The sequence below is a fragment of the Girardinichthys multiradiatus genome, chromosome 18, assembly GCF_021462225.1.
Source record: "Girardinichthys multiradiatus isolate DD_20200921_A chromosome 18, DD_fGirMul_XY1, whole genome shotgun sequence".
NCBI lineage: Eukaryota > Metazoa > Chordata > Actinopteri > Cyprinodontiformes > Goodeidae > Girardinichthys > Girardinichthys multiradiatus.
Genome location: NC_061810.1, coordinates 26,076,625 through 26,094,536, shown reverse-complemented (window position 1 = coordinate 26,094,536; position 17,912 = coordinate 26,076,625). Strand labels below are relative to the sequence as shown.

The 17,912-nt window shown below is 37.9% G+C and overlaps 1 protein-coding gene across 1 annotated transcript in view; it reads right to left on the bottom strand.

The window, feature by feature from the left end:
- Window positions 1-6,048: 6,048 nt before the first annotated feature.
- The window catches only part of unc119a (unc-119 homolog a (C. elegans)), a 25,106-nt gene continuing 13,242 nt past the window's right edge, over window positions 6,049-17,912 (bottom strand). The window contains exons 2-5 of the mRNA XM_047392386.1: window positions 8,074-8,187; window positions 7,894-7,984; window positions 6,666-6,838; window positions 6,049-6,544 (exon numbers count right to left, since the gene is read on the bottom strand). Of these exons, the coding sequence (XP_047248342.1) occupies window positions 6,432-6,544; window positions 6,666-6,838; window positions 7,894-7,984; window positions 8,074-8,187 (491 nt within the window). The 3' untranslated portion in view covers window positions 6,049-6,431. The remainder of the gene's footprint in view (window positions 6,545-6,665; window positions 6,839-7,893; window positions 7,985-8,073; window positions 8,188-17,912) is intronic.

Genomic DNA, 17,912 nt, shown 5'->3' with positions numbered 1-17,912 from the left:
CACACCCCTTGAACTTTTTCACATTTTTAATGTTGCAACTGAAAACATCAGTGTATTTTATTAGGATGCATGTGACAGCAATGCAAAGTAGTGCATCATTTTAAAGTGAGTGGGAAAGCAAACATGGTTTTCATTTTCTGATCACGCCATTCTTGTGGTGAAACGTGGCAATGGCAAAATCATGCTGTGGGGATGCTTTTTTATAGCAGGGACAGATAAGCTGGTAAAAGTTGATGAGAAGATGGATGGAGCTAAATACAGAGCAATCCTGGATGAAAGACTGAATGAAAAGGCTGCAAATGAGTTGAGACTGGGGGAGAAGGTCATCTTACAGTAGGACGACCCTAAAAATAAAACCAGAGCTACACTGAAATGGTTATGATCAAAGCATTTTTGTGTATTAGAATGGCCCAGTCAAAGTTCAGACCTAAATCCAATTGAGTGTGTGTCACAACAATTGATGATTGGTGTTAAGCTATTTTGGGGAAAAAAAGCAAAAAAATCTCCAGACATGCAAAGCTGGTAGAGACACCTTCCAAAAGACTTGCAGCTGTAACTGCAGTAATATGTGGTTCAACATTTACATTCAGAGGGCCTAAATATATCAATGCATGCCACACATTTAAAAAATGTCTTTGTTAAAAAATGTTAAAAACCATGAAATGATGCACTATGTTGTGTTATTGTGTCAAATAAATTCCCAATAAAAAAAGTATGTAGTTGTAATGTGACAAAATAATCACTTTTGCATATTCTGTATGAAGCTGACTGAGAAAAGGTTTGTCTTAAAGCCCAGAAGCATACGGATATCACAAGAATGAGCTTATTGCAGTTTCAATGGCTGATTAAAATTTCTGTTAAACCGGTCAGACTGAATTGCCTGTTTTACTGTGAATGAGGTAGCCCCAAACTGTAAAAATATTGGAAAACTCTGGGTGGTGAGAAGGATTATAGTCCTGTCCTGGTGGAAAGTGGAAGAACCTTCACCAAATATGTGAATAGCATCTTGTATTGCATTGGACTAAAGAGCCATCAGAAGAATTTAAAGAAATGTAAAAATCTGCAACAGGGTTTCATGGCAATTACTGTAATCTTACATACAGTAAATGTATTAAATTTGCAAAATGCCATAAAAATCCGGTCAAAAAAGGAACCATGTTATTTCTTGGGTTTGCATAGTGCATTTCTGCTCATTTTTGAGCCACCAACTAACACAGTAAATAAAACAAAAAAGAAAAATAGTTCTCTCTTTTTATGTTTTATGTATTTACAATCAAAAAAGCCATAAACTGTCAGGTACAACTAGACACAGACTTAATATCAGCAACTAAGTCATATAAAATGGCTTTATTGAACATTAGATCTCTGTCAGGAAAATCATTTTTAATCAATGACTTCATTACTGACCACGTTCTTAATGTTATGTTTTTAACAGAAACATGGTTACATGAATTTAATGAAGCTCTCATTCTGATACAGTCGACGCCTGCGAACTGCAATTTTCTTTGTAAAAGCAGACAAGAAAAGGTGGAGGGGTCGCCACTTTGTTTAAAGATTTACTAAAGTGTAAAAAAGTATTTCTGGGCAAATTTTGTTTCTTTTGAATATGTGGCTCTCCAGGTAAAGAGCCCTGTCCGAACCATGTTCTTGAATACTTACAGGCCTCCTAAGTCCAAAACAAACTTTTTCAGTGATTTTAATGAGCTTTTATCTGTGATATGTGTTGATTATGACTGTTTAATTATTGTGGGAGACTTCAACATTCACATGGACAATCCTGAAGACAGAAGTGCCATAGATCTATGTGACACTCTTAGAAATTTTGGTTTGACTCAACATGTTAAACAGCAAACGCACAAACAGGGACATATTTTGGACTTGATCATCACTAAGGGTCTAAACGTTTCCAAGGTGTCTGTAACTGATGTTGCTCTGTCTGACCACTTTTCTGTTATTTTTGAAAGCATCATCTGCAATGACTCAGTTTGCCAAAGAGACATGATAAGAAAACGCATCTTTAAGGACGGTGCTGATGAAACCTTTAACCACATTTACTCTTCTACCTCCACTTTGCCCTGTGTTGGGACCACAGCCATGGTTTACAACATAAAATGTGGTACGAACTTTTCTGGAACCTTCAAAATAAATTGCATTAACCTTCTTCCGGCACTGCCAGGAAAAGGGGTAACGGCGGACTTCCCATGATGCCACTGTCCGTATAAAACTGCCACCTTTCCAATGGATCGATCTCTTCCACACATGATCGGGACAGGAGGGACACAGCGCGCTAACGTCTCTGTGCAGGCAAACAGACATAAACTCTTCAAACTGGATCCAACAGTGTCATACGATCATCGATCATATGCACTAAGTTAAGTACGAATGAATTAGTGTTTGTGTATCCGGTATTCATTCATAAAAGGGGATAATTAAGGTACAAGCGTTGCTTGACTTTCTCTCTGAGGTCTGCAGAGATTAACTGTTTCCAGAGAGTTCCCACCACGAATGCCGAGTGAAGCAGTTTCCCAAGGAAGGACAACGGCACCGCATCACCGTGGTTACGGCAGTTAATGTGCAGTGTGGTCAGAGGACAGAGTGAGCCGTCCAGCCACAGCTACAGAGGTTAGCTGTAGCTAAACGTTTGTTCACAGAGTTTCTTCAAACCTGGACAACTTTTCCTCAGCACAGTTCACATACGAGGTTAGGGTGTGGGCAGAGTGATAGAAGTGATTTAGAATGAAATAATCTAAATGTTTTTCATTTTATAAAGTTTGGTTTTGTTTGTGTGAAACTCAGCTATCTTGGTGCTAGCAGACTATCTGCTCAGCATGTGCTTAGTTATGTGTTCTGTGTGTGTTTTTAAAGACAAACTTTACTTGAAGGTTGATTTTAAACACAGAAGACTGACCATATCGCGCCGTCTGTGCTTATGCATTTTAACCCTTTTATTAACGGTATTTTAAAGGTGTGTGTTTGATTCTGGTGCTAAGCTATCAGCTTCTTTTGTTAGCTTTAACTGCTAACAGCTAAGAACAGGTGTTTGCTACTAAAGATCATCTACCCAGAAAGGTTGTTAGTTTTCAATCCAGTAAATAATATTTTCCTAAACATTATTTTACTAAACTTGATAACTAAGTAAACACCATTAAGCCCCATTTCTCCAGAAAGATTTGGCTCTTTTCCAAAATATTTCCTTAAATATTTTACCATTTCCTTAATAATATTTCTTTAAATATTATTTCAATAAATAAAGGCAGCTAATTAGACACCGTTGAGAATTAGTCATCCAGAAGGTTGGTTTTATTCAGCAGATCATTCTTTAAAACATTATTTTATTAAAATAATGTTTTATCTGATCTTGCATTGTGAATGGTTGTCTAAATGTATGCTGATTATTGCCTAAGTTGGTTCCAAGACTAACTTAACTTCACTTCCAGATTCTTCAAGATAATCCTTGGTTCTCAAACATAAACATTGCATGGTAATGTTGCATCACTATTTCGGTCATGGTTTCAACCAACTTGTTTATATTGTACATAGCCCATTAGTCTTCCCTATTCTTTAATTCTGCTTGGTAGTTTAGTTGGATCCCTCAGGGATCAATAAAGTATCTTTGAATTGAATTGGTAAAGAGTTTGTTGATTGAAATATGTTTGACCTTGAGTTGACTTATTTTTGTTAATAAATTCTTGTATTTTAAGAAATTGTGTGAATTCATTTCATGTGTGTGCAGAGTTTATGCTGTTCAATAATGTCAGAACTTGGCTCACACCTTTCTATTTTGTCCTAATACCATTGCCTTACTGGGCTGGTATTCACAGGACAACCCTTAACAGACTGAAATATTATTTGATTAAATAGTAAAGTATTAATATTAAATATTAAATATATTTAGATTCATAGTCACAACACCTGTATCACTGTAGATGAGCTGGTAGATAACTTTCATTCTAAAATCTCGGACATCATTGATTCAATTGCTCCAATTAAAGTGAAAGTCGTTTCTGGGAAGAAAATGTCTCCATGGAGAAGTGCTCCACCAGTCAGAAGTGAAAAAAAAGAGTGTCGATAAGCTGAACGCAGGTGGCGAAAGACGGGACTCCAGGTTCACTATATTATCTATAAAGAGAGACTATACAGATATAACCTACAACTGAAAAATGCAAGGGAATCCTCCTTTTCTGAGATCATCAGCAAAAACATAAACAATGCTCATCTATTATTTGCCACGGTCGACAGGCTAACAAACCCTCCTGTAACTGTAGCATCTGAACTCCACTCTACCAGGGCCTGCAATGAATTTGCTAACTTCTTCACTGCAAAAACCCAAAAGATCAGAGGGGCAGTCAGCACATCCACATCAACTCCAGTACCAAAGTTGTCTCCAACTAGAATTGATTTTGACAAAATTTCACCAAATAAACTACAAAAACTTAGAAGAAATCGTACAGCAACTAAGCTCTTCTTCCTGTTGTCTCAATCTTTTACCCACAGCTTTCCTTAAGAAAGCTTTGCCTGTAATAACATCTTATTTAACACAAATAATAAACGCGTCCCTTTTGTCAGGTGTTTTCCTCCAGGCCCTGAAAACAGCAATTATCAAACCTCTATTGAAAAAGAGCAACTTGGACAGGCTGCTACTACAGAACTACAGGCCTATATCAAACCTCCCCTTCATCAGCAAGATTATTGAAAAAGCTGTGTTTTAGCAGTTAAACAACTTCCTAACAACGACCAACCGCTTCGATGTCTTCCAGTCAGGCTTCTTCCTCACCACAGTACAGAGACTGCTCTTGTCATGGTGTTCAATGACATCCGTATAAATGCAGACTGTGGAAGAACCACAGTGCTGGTATTATTGGACCTTAGTGCAGCATTCGACACTGTTGATCACTCCATTTTATTAGAGCACCTGGAAAACTGGGTTGGCCTTTCTGGTACAGCACTCAACTGGTTTAAATCCTACTTGAAGGACAGGGACTTTTTTGTGTCAGTAGGTAACTTTACATCAGATACCACAAAAATCACATGTGGCGTTCCCCAAGGGTCCATCTTAGGGACCCTCCTATTCAATATCTACATGCTCCCCCTAACTCAGATTTTAATAAACAACAAGGTAAGTTATCATAACTATGCAGACGACACACAGCTATACGTTACAATGTCACCAGGTGACCATGAACCCATTCAAGCGCAGGGTAAAAACTTAGAAGAAATCAATGCATGGATGGGCCTAAAGTTTCTTCAACTGAATCAAAACAAAACTGAAGTCATAATCTTTGGACCAAAGGAAGAGCGTTTAAAAGTTAGCACACAGCTTCAGTTAATACAGCTAGAAACCACCAGTCAGGCTCGAAACCTGGGTGTAGTGATGGACTCTGACCTGAACCTTCAGAGGCACATAAAGACAGTAACTAGGTCAGCCTTCTATCACCTAAAGAACATCTCCAGGATTAAAGGACTAATGTCTCAGCAGGACCTTGAAAAACTAATTCATGCGTTCATCTTTAGTAGAATTGATTACTGCAACGGTGTCTTCACAGGTCTGCCTAAAAAGTCAATCAGATAGTTGCAGTTGATCCAGAACGCTGCTGCCTGCATCCTCACTAGAACTAAGAAAGTGGAGCACATCACCCCGGTTCTAAAGTCCTTACACTGGCTCCCTGTAGCTCAGAGAATAGACTTTAAAATATTTCTGTTAGTATATAAATCACTGAATAGCTTAGCACCAAAATACATTACAGACTTGTTGTCGGTGTATCAACCACCCACACCTCTCAGGTCTTCTGGCTCACATCTACTCAGCATACCCAGAACCAGAACCAAACATGGAGAAGCAGCTTTTAGTTCTTATGCTTCACTAATCTGGAATAAACTCCCAGAAAACTGTAAAAGCGCCGAAACCCTAAGTTGCTTTAAATCAAGATACAAAACGTACTTGTTTAGAGTGGCCTTTGAATGTGTTATCTAAGCATTATTAGTTAAGTTTTCAGTCCAGGTTTCCTTTTGTTTTCTTATCCATCATTCTATTCTCTTTATTTTTTTTAAATTACCTCTGTTGTTTGATTTTCTGTATCATTGTAATGTTTTTCCTTATGTACAGCGCCTTGAGTGCCTTGTTGCTGAAAAACGCTATATAAATAAACTTGACTTGACTTATGTTGAATTTGAGGCCACATATACAGGATGGAAATCGGAAGCATGTAGACACTGATGTGTGTGCTGCCCACACGCTTTCCTCATGTGAACTGTTGCAAACTGGCAGACTTTTACCGCTCCTCCGGAGGAGGAATCTGACCATCCAGGCAGCTAAGTGATTGAGTGGAGCTAACAGGGGTGATGAATGAGCATCTAAAGCCAGTGATTTGTCCATCAGTCCATGTGCTTCTGATCCTGAAAATGTCTTCAATGAGAGGAGCGGAGGAGGTCATCTATGGTCCCCCGCAGTAGGAATAATCTGCTTTGTTGTGCATCACCAGCTTGTTGTCCACAAAGTAGAAGCTGTCAGATTGTGTCTCATAAGGGTGCTGGATCATCTCACACACTGAAAGAGAGAGAGGGGGAAAAAACAGACTATTATCAAGATTTTGTTTCTCTCTGTGTGGGAGTGTTTCCTCTTCTGCTGCTGTTGCACTTTTACGTGTGCCTGTATGTGAAAGACTCACTGATTTCCTCAGACAGTGTGGGGAACTCGTAAATGTGTTCGCAGGTGTTCTTGCTGCTGGGCATGCAGAAGCCGAACTCAAAGTCGAAGCTCTTTAACAGCTTGTCGCGGAAGTAGTGTCTCTCGATCATGCGAAAGTTGTTGATGGGGGTGTCTCCCACTGTGAACTCCACTCTGCGGCGACACGAGGAGAAAATAGACTCACCAAATGTGTTGCTGCTTGAAGCTGTGTTCAGCTTTCAGCTGTAACTGCTAGAAAATGGATGAAGAGGCTAAACTTTGATTGGCCCTTTTTTCAGTTTGTGTTCACAATGTTCTGATCATTAGATAAAACATCACTGGTTTTAACAAACCTAATCCATCACTGTTAAACACAAAATGAACAAATTACTGAACACATTTTTACAAACTTGCCATTTTATTTTTAAGCCTAAAAGATTGTAGAAAGGTTACCCGGTGGAACAGGGGTCAGTCATAAGCCATTAGCCTCACATCCTTTGCAGCACCAAAAGAACATTTTTAATACTATAATTATTGCAATGGATGCCAATGGGAAAAATAATAATTGTCAAAAATGTCTTTGCATCTATTTGTTTTCAAGCAATGAGTTTGTGTTACTTTTCCAACATCCTATTGCAGCTTGCAGTGCTTCAGGGATAAACCCAGTTTAAATGTAAACAGGAAGTGTAGATATCTTTTCAGCTATGTCATTTTTACTTCTGTCCTCCTGCCTAACATTTCAGTAAGCATCTTCACTTGTGGAAAAAATATTTTGGTAGTTGCCAACACTTTATGTTTTAGCAACAGCGATAGAAAGAGATAATAGCAGAGTAATAACCTACCATATATTATAATTTTGGCCCAGGCTAATAGTCACCACAGTTTTTTCTGATTCCCCAAAAATGAAAAAGAAACTATTATTACATGCACAACAAGAAGTCATTTTTAGTGACTTAGCTCTTTCATTGTGTTCAAAACCTCAATCAGTCACAGGGTGGGACTGAAATGATAAAAACCTTTTATGAGCTCTGACTGCTGCCAGGGTCCAGTCAGCTGAACTGTTCTCACTGATTGCCATCAGTCCCATACTGAACCTTGCACGCCTCCTACATCTGCTCTTCTGTCACAGTAGCAGCAGGGACCACTGCATACTATTGCTTCAGTGCACTCTTCCTTTTCCTATAAAGCTTTTTTTTTTTATCATACACACACTCTACATTTTGACTTACGTGGCTCCAACCTGTCGCAGTTGAAGGAAAGCTGGGGTGAACTGGTATCGGACAAATCGGCCGGCGTTGGGGTCACACTGCTTTAAACCACCTGTACAACAAGAGGTGAACAAAAAAAATGTAGAAGTATGTTTCCTTAGTGTAAAGATGGCAGTCTAGTTTCCGAGGCTTGGATCTGACCAGGTGTCGGAGGTTTGGTGATCTCAAACAGGACCGTCCCTGTTTCCATGTCACGGATTTTAAACCGGGTGAAGTCAATCATGTGGACATTTTCCTCAGGAGAGCAAAGGTAATCTAGAAAATGATGAATTCACACACACAGTCAGAAACAACCAAATTTATTAAATGAAAGCAGTCAATGTAAAGAATGAACAGACACTCATATCTCCTGTTAAAGAAAGGTCTAATTCGCAATCATTAAAGCATGTTTAGCAACACATTCATATCTTTGACTTATTTTTTTGGTGATCATATAGAAACGTAACAGCGCAGAATGATAAGTGTTTTACATTTTATTTTCTCCTTTTAAGTTACCTTTCTTTGTTTGAAGAGGTGGCACAAAAGTAAACATCCACATATTTTTAACCCAATTTAGCAGAGAAGCACAAACACACAAAGTGCAGGAACAGTCCCAAGGTCAGGGTTTGAACCCTATATAGTTGTATAGAGGGATTATAGATAATGCTGCGCCATTCACCATCAGGTGTTTAGAGTTGTTGTTCTGTTGAAAGGTGAACCTCAACCCCAGTCTCAAGTCTTTTGCAGCTTTTAACTGGTTTTCTTTCAAGGTTGTTCTGTATTTAGCTCCAACCTGTTCACATCAGCTCTGACCAGCATCCCTGTCCCTGCTAAGAGAAGTATCCCCACAGCATGATGCTGCCACCACCACCCTACACTCTTAGCTCGGTGTGTTCAGGGCAAAGTGCAGTTTTAGTTTTATATCAAGCATAACTTTTCCCATAGACCAGGAAGTTACTTTCTTCCACATGTTTGTTGTGTCGCTTATATGTCATAATCTGCCTGATATGTTTTTGAGTTTGTGTTGTTTACTTTATCTGCACAGCCAGGTTCTTCTCTTGCTTTATTTCTATTCATTCAGGTTTATTAGATTCATTTTGTTTAGTTTTGTTACTTCCCTGGATTCCAGCGATAGATATGTTAGTTTATATTACCTTATCTAGTTCCACCCTGTTTACATTCTTTTTGCTGTTTCAGTGTTTACTTATTTCAGTTCATTTTGATGTTTCCTGTTGATGTACTCCTGCTAATCAGTGTTAATTAGTCACTCTCCCTCAGTATTCCTCAGTCTCCCTTCCACCAGCTACACCTGATTCTCTCCCTGATTATCATCTTCAGTTCATTGATCCATACTCCACCTGCCTCAGTATTTAAACTCTCTGTGTCTCATCGTTTGCCACCGGTTCCTCCTGATATCTACTGGAAATTACCCTGTATACTATACTACTGTTCTTCTATCAACCTCCTAGGCATGTCAAAAATGACCAGCTGACCAGCTCTTTTGCATGTTTCAGCTGGTATTCTGAAGATTTAGCTTTGATGATGATGAGTCTTCAAGATTGTAAGGTCTCCTTGCCATCACCCTATTCTTTATCACCCCCCACCACAGATTCTCTACCGATTTAAGTTAAGTTGTGCTGGACCGCTCCAAAACACTGATATTACTTCAAGTCAAAAGAAACATGTAGGTAAAATTTTGAAAACCATGCATCATTTTCTTTCCTCTTCACTATTATGTACTACTTGTTTCATCGGATAAGTTCCAAATGAGCTACATCAAGGTTTTTGGTCATAAGGTGACAAAATTGATAACATTTTAAAGAAGGGTACTACTTTTGGAAGGCACTATGAACCCCTGGAAAAAACACACATACATTTTTCTATAACTGCTTCTATTGGTCAAATTTGGCCATGTTGATTCTGCTTGCGAGTGTGTGTGTGTGTGTGGTTAATGTACGAGACACTCCCTACCCAGCGGGGCAGGATTACACCTAAGAGGCTTATTGTGCTTTATCATCACATGGATCGACTAGTTTCAAAGCACACACACACACACACACACACACACACACACACACACACACACACACACACACACACACACACACACACACACACACACACACACACACACTGTATCTCTTAAAGAAAGGAATGCTAACTTTAGAAGTCTATGTGGCTAAATTGTTTGTAAGCTTGTTCTAGAATTGTGTTTTATTGTAAACAAACATTAAAACATCTGAACTTTTGTCCGGACAATCCCACACACATACAAAGTTGTGCTCCAGCATCCTCTTGTATTTCTGTGGGTTAAGGAGCAGATGGGCAGCTCAGGCTTTGGCCACCTGGTCAGAGATATTTATAAACCTATTCATAAAGTACAGTACACAACAGCCAACACTTTGTCTGAAAATATCCTTCTTGCAAAACCTGACTATTTAGAACCTGCTGTTTGGTGTAATGGGCAGCATGGCAGGACAATGAACAATGAAAAATATCAGAGAGCTGTACATGAGCCTGAGGGGATTCACTGATTAAAGCCGAAGTCTTGCTCTTAAGTAACTCTTAAAGTAGTTGGAAATTCACAACTGCCTGAACCACAACATTTATTGTTTTTCTAAATCTGGCGCCCCAATGTGGCCTTGGCAACTTCTGCTAACTGGCTATCGACAAAATATCTCCTGGATGTTATATAAACACGATGCTCTTCCCCAGCACTCCCCTACCAGCTGTGTGCTGATAGGACTATGCGGCCGATTGATAAAACTTCCACCTCTCTTCTCAAGGACAATGGCCCTTCTATCAGTGTTGACAGTCTAATTCTTGCAAACATACTCAGACTTATATATTTGCACCATCGAGATTGCACCGTACCCTTGCTAAATCTTTACTTATGTGTGTGTTGCTTACACCTGCTGAGGTGTTTTGTACTATTTCAGACTATTCTGCTAAGAATAGAGTCTGAAATATGATTTTTTTTCCTCCTATCTTACTTTACCTAAATGTGTGATTTCATTACTTTTCATAGATTTCCTGATTTCTCAGAAAGATTACTGGCAATTATTATTAGTATTTCATTACTTTTTCATTGATTTTTAGTTTTATCAGAAGGATTACCAGTGAAAACCAAATATTATTAGTAATTTGCACTTTAGCTGCTCTTACACCAATGACCCAGCTTTCTTAATTAGACTACAATGGACTGTTATTACTTAGTTCAACTTCAGTACCAGTAAAAGCAATATATTATTAGCACCTGAAAATGTGGATTAAACCTGTTTTGTACCAGTGACTCAGCTTTCCTAGTTAGAATTCAGTGGAATGATGAGACTATTAGATTTCTCAGAAGAATTCATAGATTTTTAGATTTCTTAGAAGGATTGCAGTATCATTTGATTTGTTTTTCTGTGTCTGTATCTGTTTATTTTCTTTGTGATTGTATTGTAATTATATGTACATCGCTATGAGTGTCTTGTTACTGAAAAGTGCTATATGAATAAACTTACCTTACCTTACAAGTTTCTTTAGCTTAAAAGGAAAGAGAGACAGCAGTTAAATCTTATCATAATGAAACTGATAGTTTAATTTGGACCAGTAATATCATTCACAGAATGCATCACTGTCAGCTCTGAGAAATCACTCAACATAAACATTTATTATACCTACTTATTTAGCGTGTATGGTTGTAGCTGTTGCATACATACATTTTTAAATTAACTCTGCTTTGGAATATGGGACTAGATGGTAGGTTTCCTTTTAAGTCTACTCTGCATTTAAAAATGCAAATCTTTTTTTGCCTCCTGAACTGCTAAGGTGATAGACATTCTGCTGCTTCATGCAGCACCCTCACACTGCCTAGGCATTTAATCTCAAATACTCAGTTAGTATGAGAAAAATATCAAAATAAACCTAATTAAAATAGTGAATTTTCTCAGAAGCATTTGTTTCTACGATTTGGATCAGAACCTTCTGTGTGGGTCACAAAACTCTAAGTATGGGGTCTTAAGACGATCTCCAGAAAACAAATTAAATTTAAAACTGATATTTTCATCAGAATTGTTAACAAAATAGATAGAGATTGAACAATAGTTAATCAAGTTTACTGCCACTGTACCAATGTTTAATTGGCTTTTTACATAGGATAGTGGAATTACTTTCAACAGAAAACTTCATTATGGTGACTATGAATCAACAGTATTAAAGCAATGCCTTCAGCCTCGCTAATACTAAAAATAATTAAACACACTGACTACTACTACTACTACTACCAATGAAACTGCATTAATCCTTTGCTTTAATGAGTTTTAAGGCAATGTCTCATGAAAGTTGGCTAGCTGTGCTGCACTGTTTCAACACCCACCCCTGCATCTACCCATCCATCCATCCATCCATCCATCCATCCATTTACTGTCAACCCAGACATCCCTCTCACTGATGACCCTCTCCAGCTCATTCTGGTGGGTCCCAAGTTATTCCCTAGTTAGATGTGATATATAGTTCCCCTCCATTTCCTGAGTCTACCCTGGGGTCTCCCCTCACTGGGATGTTCCTGGAAAACCTTCAAAGGGAGGTCACCCGAAAGGCATCCTAATCAAATACCAGAACCACCTTGATCCAGTCATCCACAGAAGAAGCTGATAACCGCTTCTATCAGGGATGTCGTCTTTTGGTCATAATCCATATCTCATGCCCATAGTTAAGGGTCAGAACATAGATACCCAGTTATTCGAGAGCTTTGCCTGTTTGCTCAGCTTTTCTTCATCATGACAGACTCAGAAATGCCCAGACTATGGAAGATGAGGTTCCAACGGTCTACATTGTCCTTTTATGAAACAAACAAAATGATAGATAGATAGATAGATAGACAGACAGACAGACAGACAGACAGACAGACAGATAGATAGATAGATAGATAGATAGATAGATAGATAGATAGATAGATAGATAGATAGATAGATAGATAGATAGATAGATAGATAGATAGATAGATAGATAGATAGATAGATAGATAGATAGATAGATAGATAGATAGATAGATAGATAGATAGATAGATAGATAGATAGATAGATAGATACAATCTATCCCAAATACTGCTTTCACTATATTAACCGAATGCTAATGTTGTTATTCATAGAACTCATTGCATTTTTTAGGCAACTATTCAACTTACTTAGATACTGTTTTTATGTTGTTTTCTAAACACATTTTGTTTTAATTCTCTTTTTTATATAAAGGGAGAGGCCAATGCAGTTTAGTTTATTGTTTTATAAATTTGTTGTTCCTACTTTATCGCTTCTTTATCTAGAAAAATTACAATTAAATAACATTATGACACAAAACTTGTTCAGTCATTTCTTGTCACATGAGAAAAAACTAAGGAAAAATGGTAATTTCAAACTAATTCTAATTATAATAAATTATAATTTTCTTTACCTATTATTAAATATGACTTGTGGCTCTTTTTGGTTTATCTGAGCACAGAGAACTAAACTGATCAAACTAAATTGACTGAGATCAGACTTGAGAATGCTACATGATGATAAAGTTTAATTCAACAACTGTTTAAACAGACTTTATGTCACAAAAAAATTAACTGAATGAAAGTGTTGGGATTATGAATGATGGCAAGCGGGTGTATGATCCGCTCATTTGTTAAATGTGACCAAAACCTGATTATTTAAAACTCTGTCAGGGCACTCCCAGTTTCCCAGTCGTCACCGCTTTCTCTGTTTTTGTTAAATTAGCCCACAGAATCCAGATCATTTGAACTGACAGCATAGTAAAATCACTGACACCACGCACACTGCAAGAGTTTCCACATCATTGTGTCCCTTCCACAGTCCTACAAGGCCTTACAAACATCACACTGATTTCACTGACTGGGCTCACACAGCAGCTTGACCAATGACAGTCGCTACTACTGACTTTTAGAGATTTTAGCAAAGACAAAAAGCTGTCCTTTCAGACAAGCAGCGTAATTAGGAGACAAAACACACAAACTGAATGATGAGTGCTGCTTTTACCTACATGAGTGTAGGAGCCATTTATGGTTGTTGGCGTTGGGTTATAGTTTGATGTATTTTATTTGGATTGGTTTGGGTGGTGTTTGCACGCGGGTTACACACTGACCTATATTTCGCTCGACCACTGGTGGCATTGTAGAGGGAAAGTTATGTAGGTGCAGAGGTGAGAAGGTACAGGGTTTGGGTAAGGGAAGGTCCTACGGTTCTCACTGCTCTGATGATCATGTTTAGTCTCTATACTTCACACTTACCACAGTATGTTATCCATCATGCCTGCTAATCCAGACCATCATTGTGATGTTGGATTATCATCTGTTTGAAAGCTGTTCAATAAATTGGAGCACCCCCCAACTAATTTCCTAGTCTGGACATTGTTTGTGAGCTCGTAGAAACCTGGATCCGCCCGAACCCATAAGCGATCAAAGAGATAGAACCTGATGGTTTCAACAATGAGATTGAAAATCTGATGAATATGGTTTAGTTTACAGGTCGTATTTCATCACAGAAGGCTAGCCTACAAAGTTTTAAGAGACGTTTTTGAATTTTTCTGGTTCCAAATTTATTATTTCATCTGAAAGTCATTCATTAAAGGCTGTATTTATTCTGGCAACAATAATGTGAGATGAAACCAGATGATTAATATCTTTGGGATAAAATACAGTGTATGACTCAGCCTACCCAGGTTTTGCAAAAACATAAATGAAAATAACATAATGTGAGTCACCCTTAGATAATAATTGATCACATTGTGACTTAGTTGGATTCCACTGGATTATTAACATCCTGTCTGCAAAATGTCTGGCATACCATTATGAAAAGGTGTTTTTTTTACACATGAAGCAAAAATAGTTTAAAAGGTATAGGTGTGGAATAGCAGGATATAGCATGTTGGGCAAAACTGAAACCAGTTTTTAAGTGTTATTTACTCTTAAAACTATAGTAAAGCTACAATGATGTTCAACCTGATGTTTATGGTTTTCAGCAGAAGGTTGTGTCTCCCTCCTCATGCTATTGGTCCCTTCCCTGTGATACTCTGGTTTCTGGTTATATGAAGATATATAGAGGTTATAAATGGGTACCATTTAAAAATTGTAAAATATTTCCATCATACTAATGTATTTTAATCTAAACAAGTTGCCACAGAAAGTGTTTTTACTCCTCTTCCCCCAGCCAGTGCAGCACATTGTCCATTTGCTACGTGAAATAAGGCTGTTGCACTTTTACCTTGTTTACAACAGAGGCAAATTTAATCATTTAATAATATTTCCAATTGCAAAAAGCACAGACATTCATGGTGTGAAATATGCACCTCATACTGAAGTAAGGCAGTGTTGTCTATTGAGTAGCCAACTGCAGGATTTACCCGAGCAGATAGCCTGACTAATTACCCATCTATTATCAGCTTCTTGTCCTGTGTTCATGCATGGGCCAGTTACTCCCATCTCTGTGAAATCCAAAATAAAACTTCATTTCCATTTTAATATCTGCAAGGTGCAATAAAAAGCATTGCTTTGTACTTTAGTTGACTAAATTCACAAAGCATCTTACTGACTAAATCTGGTAAGAGTTTGTCGCTTAAAATTAAAATGACTACAAATGAAGAAACAAAAATTAGATTTTAGTCAAAAGATTATGACTTAAATGTGCACTTACACATAACACTGTTCTTTATACAGCTTTCCCACCGAAGAGGGCTGTTACTGCTACCTTATACGAACGGTGTGTTCACTGATCTGGAAAAACTCATCTCATTCTCATTCAAGTCAGCAGACAATTTATTTGTTCAAAATCCAGAGAAGAGGCCTTAGGAAAGCCTTCTGAATTATGAAAATATGTAAACATCTTTTCTTTGCTGTTATTTGTTTTTTTACCTTTCACCTTTTAACTAAATGTGCAATTGATGAGTACATCTCATCAATTCTAGTTTTTCTTGACAAAATCAACAAAAGAAAAAACCTGACATTTCTTTCTTATTTAACTGAATTTAAGCAGAAGTCCTATTATGCAACTATCATGCCTTAGATAAAGTGTTAACTATTTCGGATTAGAAGTGGCGGTGAGTAGATTTTGCCTGTGTTTTGTAAGAGCCAGACTGGCTATTTTCAGTCTTTATGCAAGATTACATCAAACAGCTTTTGTGTCTAGTGGGAGGAGAAGAAACACGTGGCCAATCCTTTGTGTCTGTTTCTGCAAAAGGGATGTACATACTTTTTCTTAGGTAACCATCTTTCTAACAAACAAATATAATGTAGGTAAATATTTTCTGCAGCAACTGTAAAATGGTGAAAAAATGACTAACAAAATAATTACTACTGTGAAGTTCCCTACAGCAGATAACGACAAACTCAATTGTAATATTTCTTTCCCATCATTCACTTCCCTTTTCAACAAGAAGCTGCAGCACTAAATCATAGTAGAGTACCTGAGGTGAGGCATGCAAATCAAAGTTTCAATGTTTTTATTTCACTGAAGCCCCGGGGGAAAACTAAACATGGAAACATGGCATTTGTTTCTAGCACAGGTGATCTGTCATGGTTACACCACAGTTCTGTCATCAGTTTTCCAGATAGAGTGCCTTGCAGAAGTATTTGTACCCTTTGAACTTTTACACATTTTGTCACGTTACAACCGCACACCTCAGCGTGTTTCTGGAATTTTACACAATTGACCAACACAAAGTAGCAGGTGATGGAAGGAAAATTAGATTTTTACAAATGCAAATCTGTAAAGTGTGGTATACATTTGTATTCAGCCCTTCTGAGTAAATACTGTTCACTCAAGTTTTGCTGCAATTACAGCTGCAAGTCTTTTGGGGCATGTCTCTACCAGCAGAAATTTTATTTGCTCTTGTTCATCCAGATTTTCAGTTTGATTTACATCTGGACTTTGAATAGGCCATTCTAACTCATAAATATGTTTTGATCTAAACCATTTAATGGTAGCTCTGGCTGTATGTTTAGGGTTGTTGTCCTGTTGGAAGGTAAATATATGAACCAGTCTCAAGTCTTTTGCAGCCTGTTACTGGTTTTCCCCTGTACTGAGCTCCAATCATTTTTACATCAACTCTGGCCATCTTCCAGCTTCTGACCAGGTACTACCACAATGTTTCACAGTGGGGATGTTGTGTTCAGGGTTATGTGCAGTGTTCGAGTTTTCCGCCACACATAACATTTTCCACTGGAGGGACTATGTCTCTCGGCTGGCCTGGGAACGCCTCTGGCTTCCCCTAGAAGAGCTGGAGGAGGTATCTGGGGAAAGGGAAGTCTGGGTGTCTCTGCTTAGTCTGCTGCCCCCGCGACCCGGACTCGGGTAAACGGAACATGATGAGTACCAGTACATAGCATTTTCAATGTAGACCAAAATGTTTTGTTTTGGACTCATCTGACCAGAACACCTTCTTGCACATATCTAATGACTTATAGCTCTCTTTCAATAATTACTTTCTTTTTGCAACACTTCCAAAAAGATTCTCCAAAATCAGCAGTGTGTCTGTGTGAATTTTTCACACTTTCAGATTTTCTTTCCTAAAGCGGATTAAAAAACAGATTTTCCTTCCATTTCATGTTTATTTTATACTTTGTGTTGGTCTTCTTCAATTAAATACATAGTTTTTGTAATCTGTATGAATACTTTTTTCTAAATTACTTTGGGCTGTTTTGTGGTCTAATAATACTAATAAATCTCAGAACAAAGTACCAACACAAGGCTTTTGCTGAATATAAAGTTTTTCCATCAGAATAAATCAGAACAAATTTTCATATCTGCAGTTGCTCTTATTGAAGTAAACTTTCCAGCACTTCTTGAGTGATGCGGTGCTCAGAATCAGTCTGTCTGACACCAAAGTGGCAGGCTCTCAGTGCAGGGAAGCTGCCATTTATAGCTCTTTAATCCTTCAGATTAATCTTGGAGTAACAGACTTTTAGCCTCAGGGATTGACTTCACATGCCTTATTCTTTCCATCTGACTTTGAGGACTCT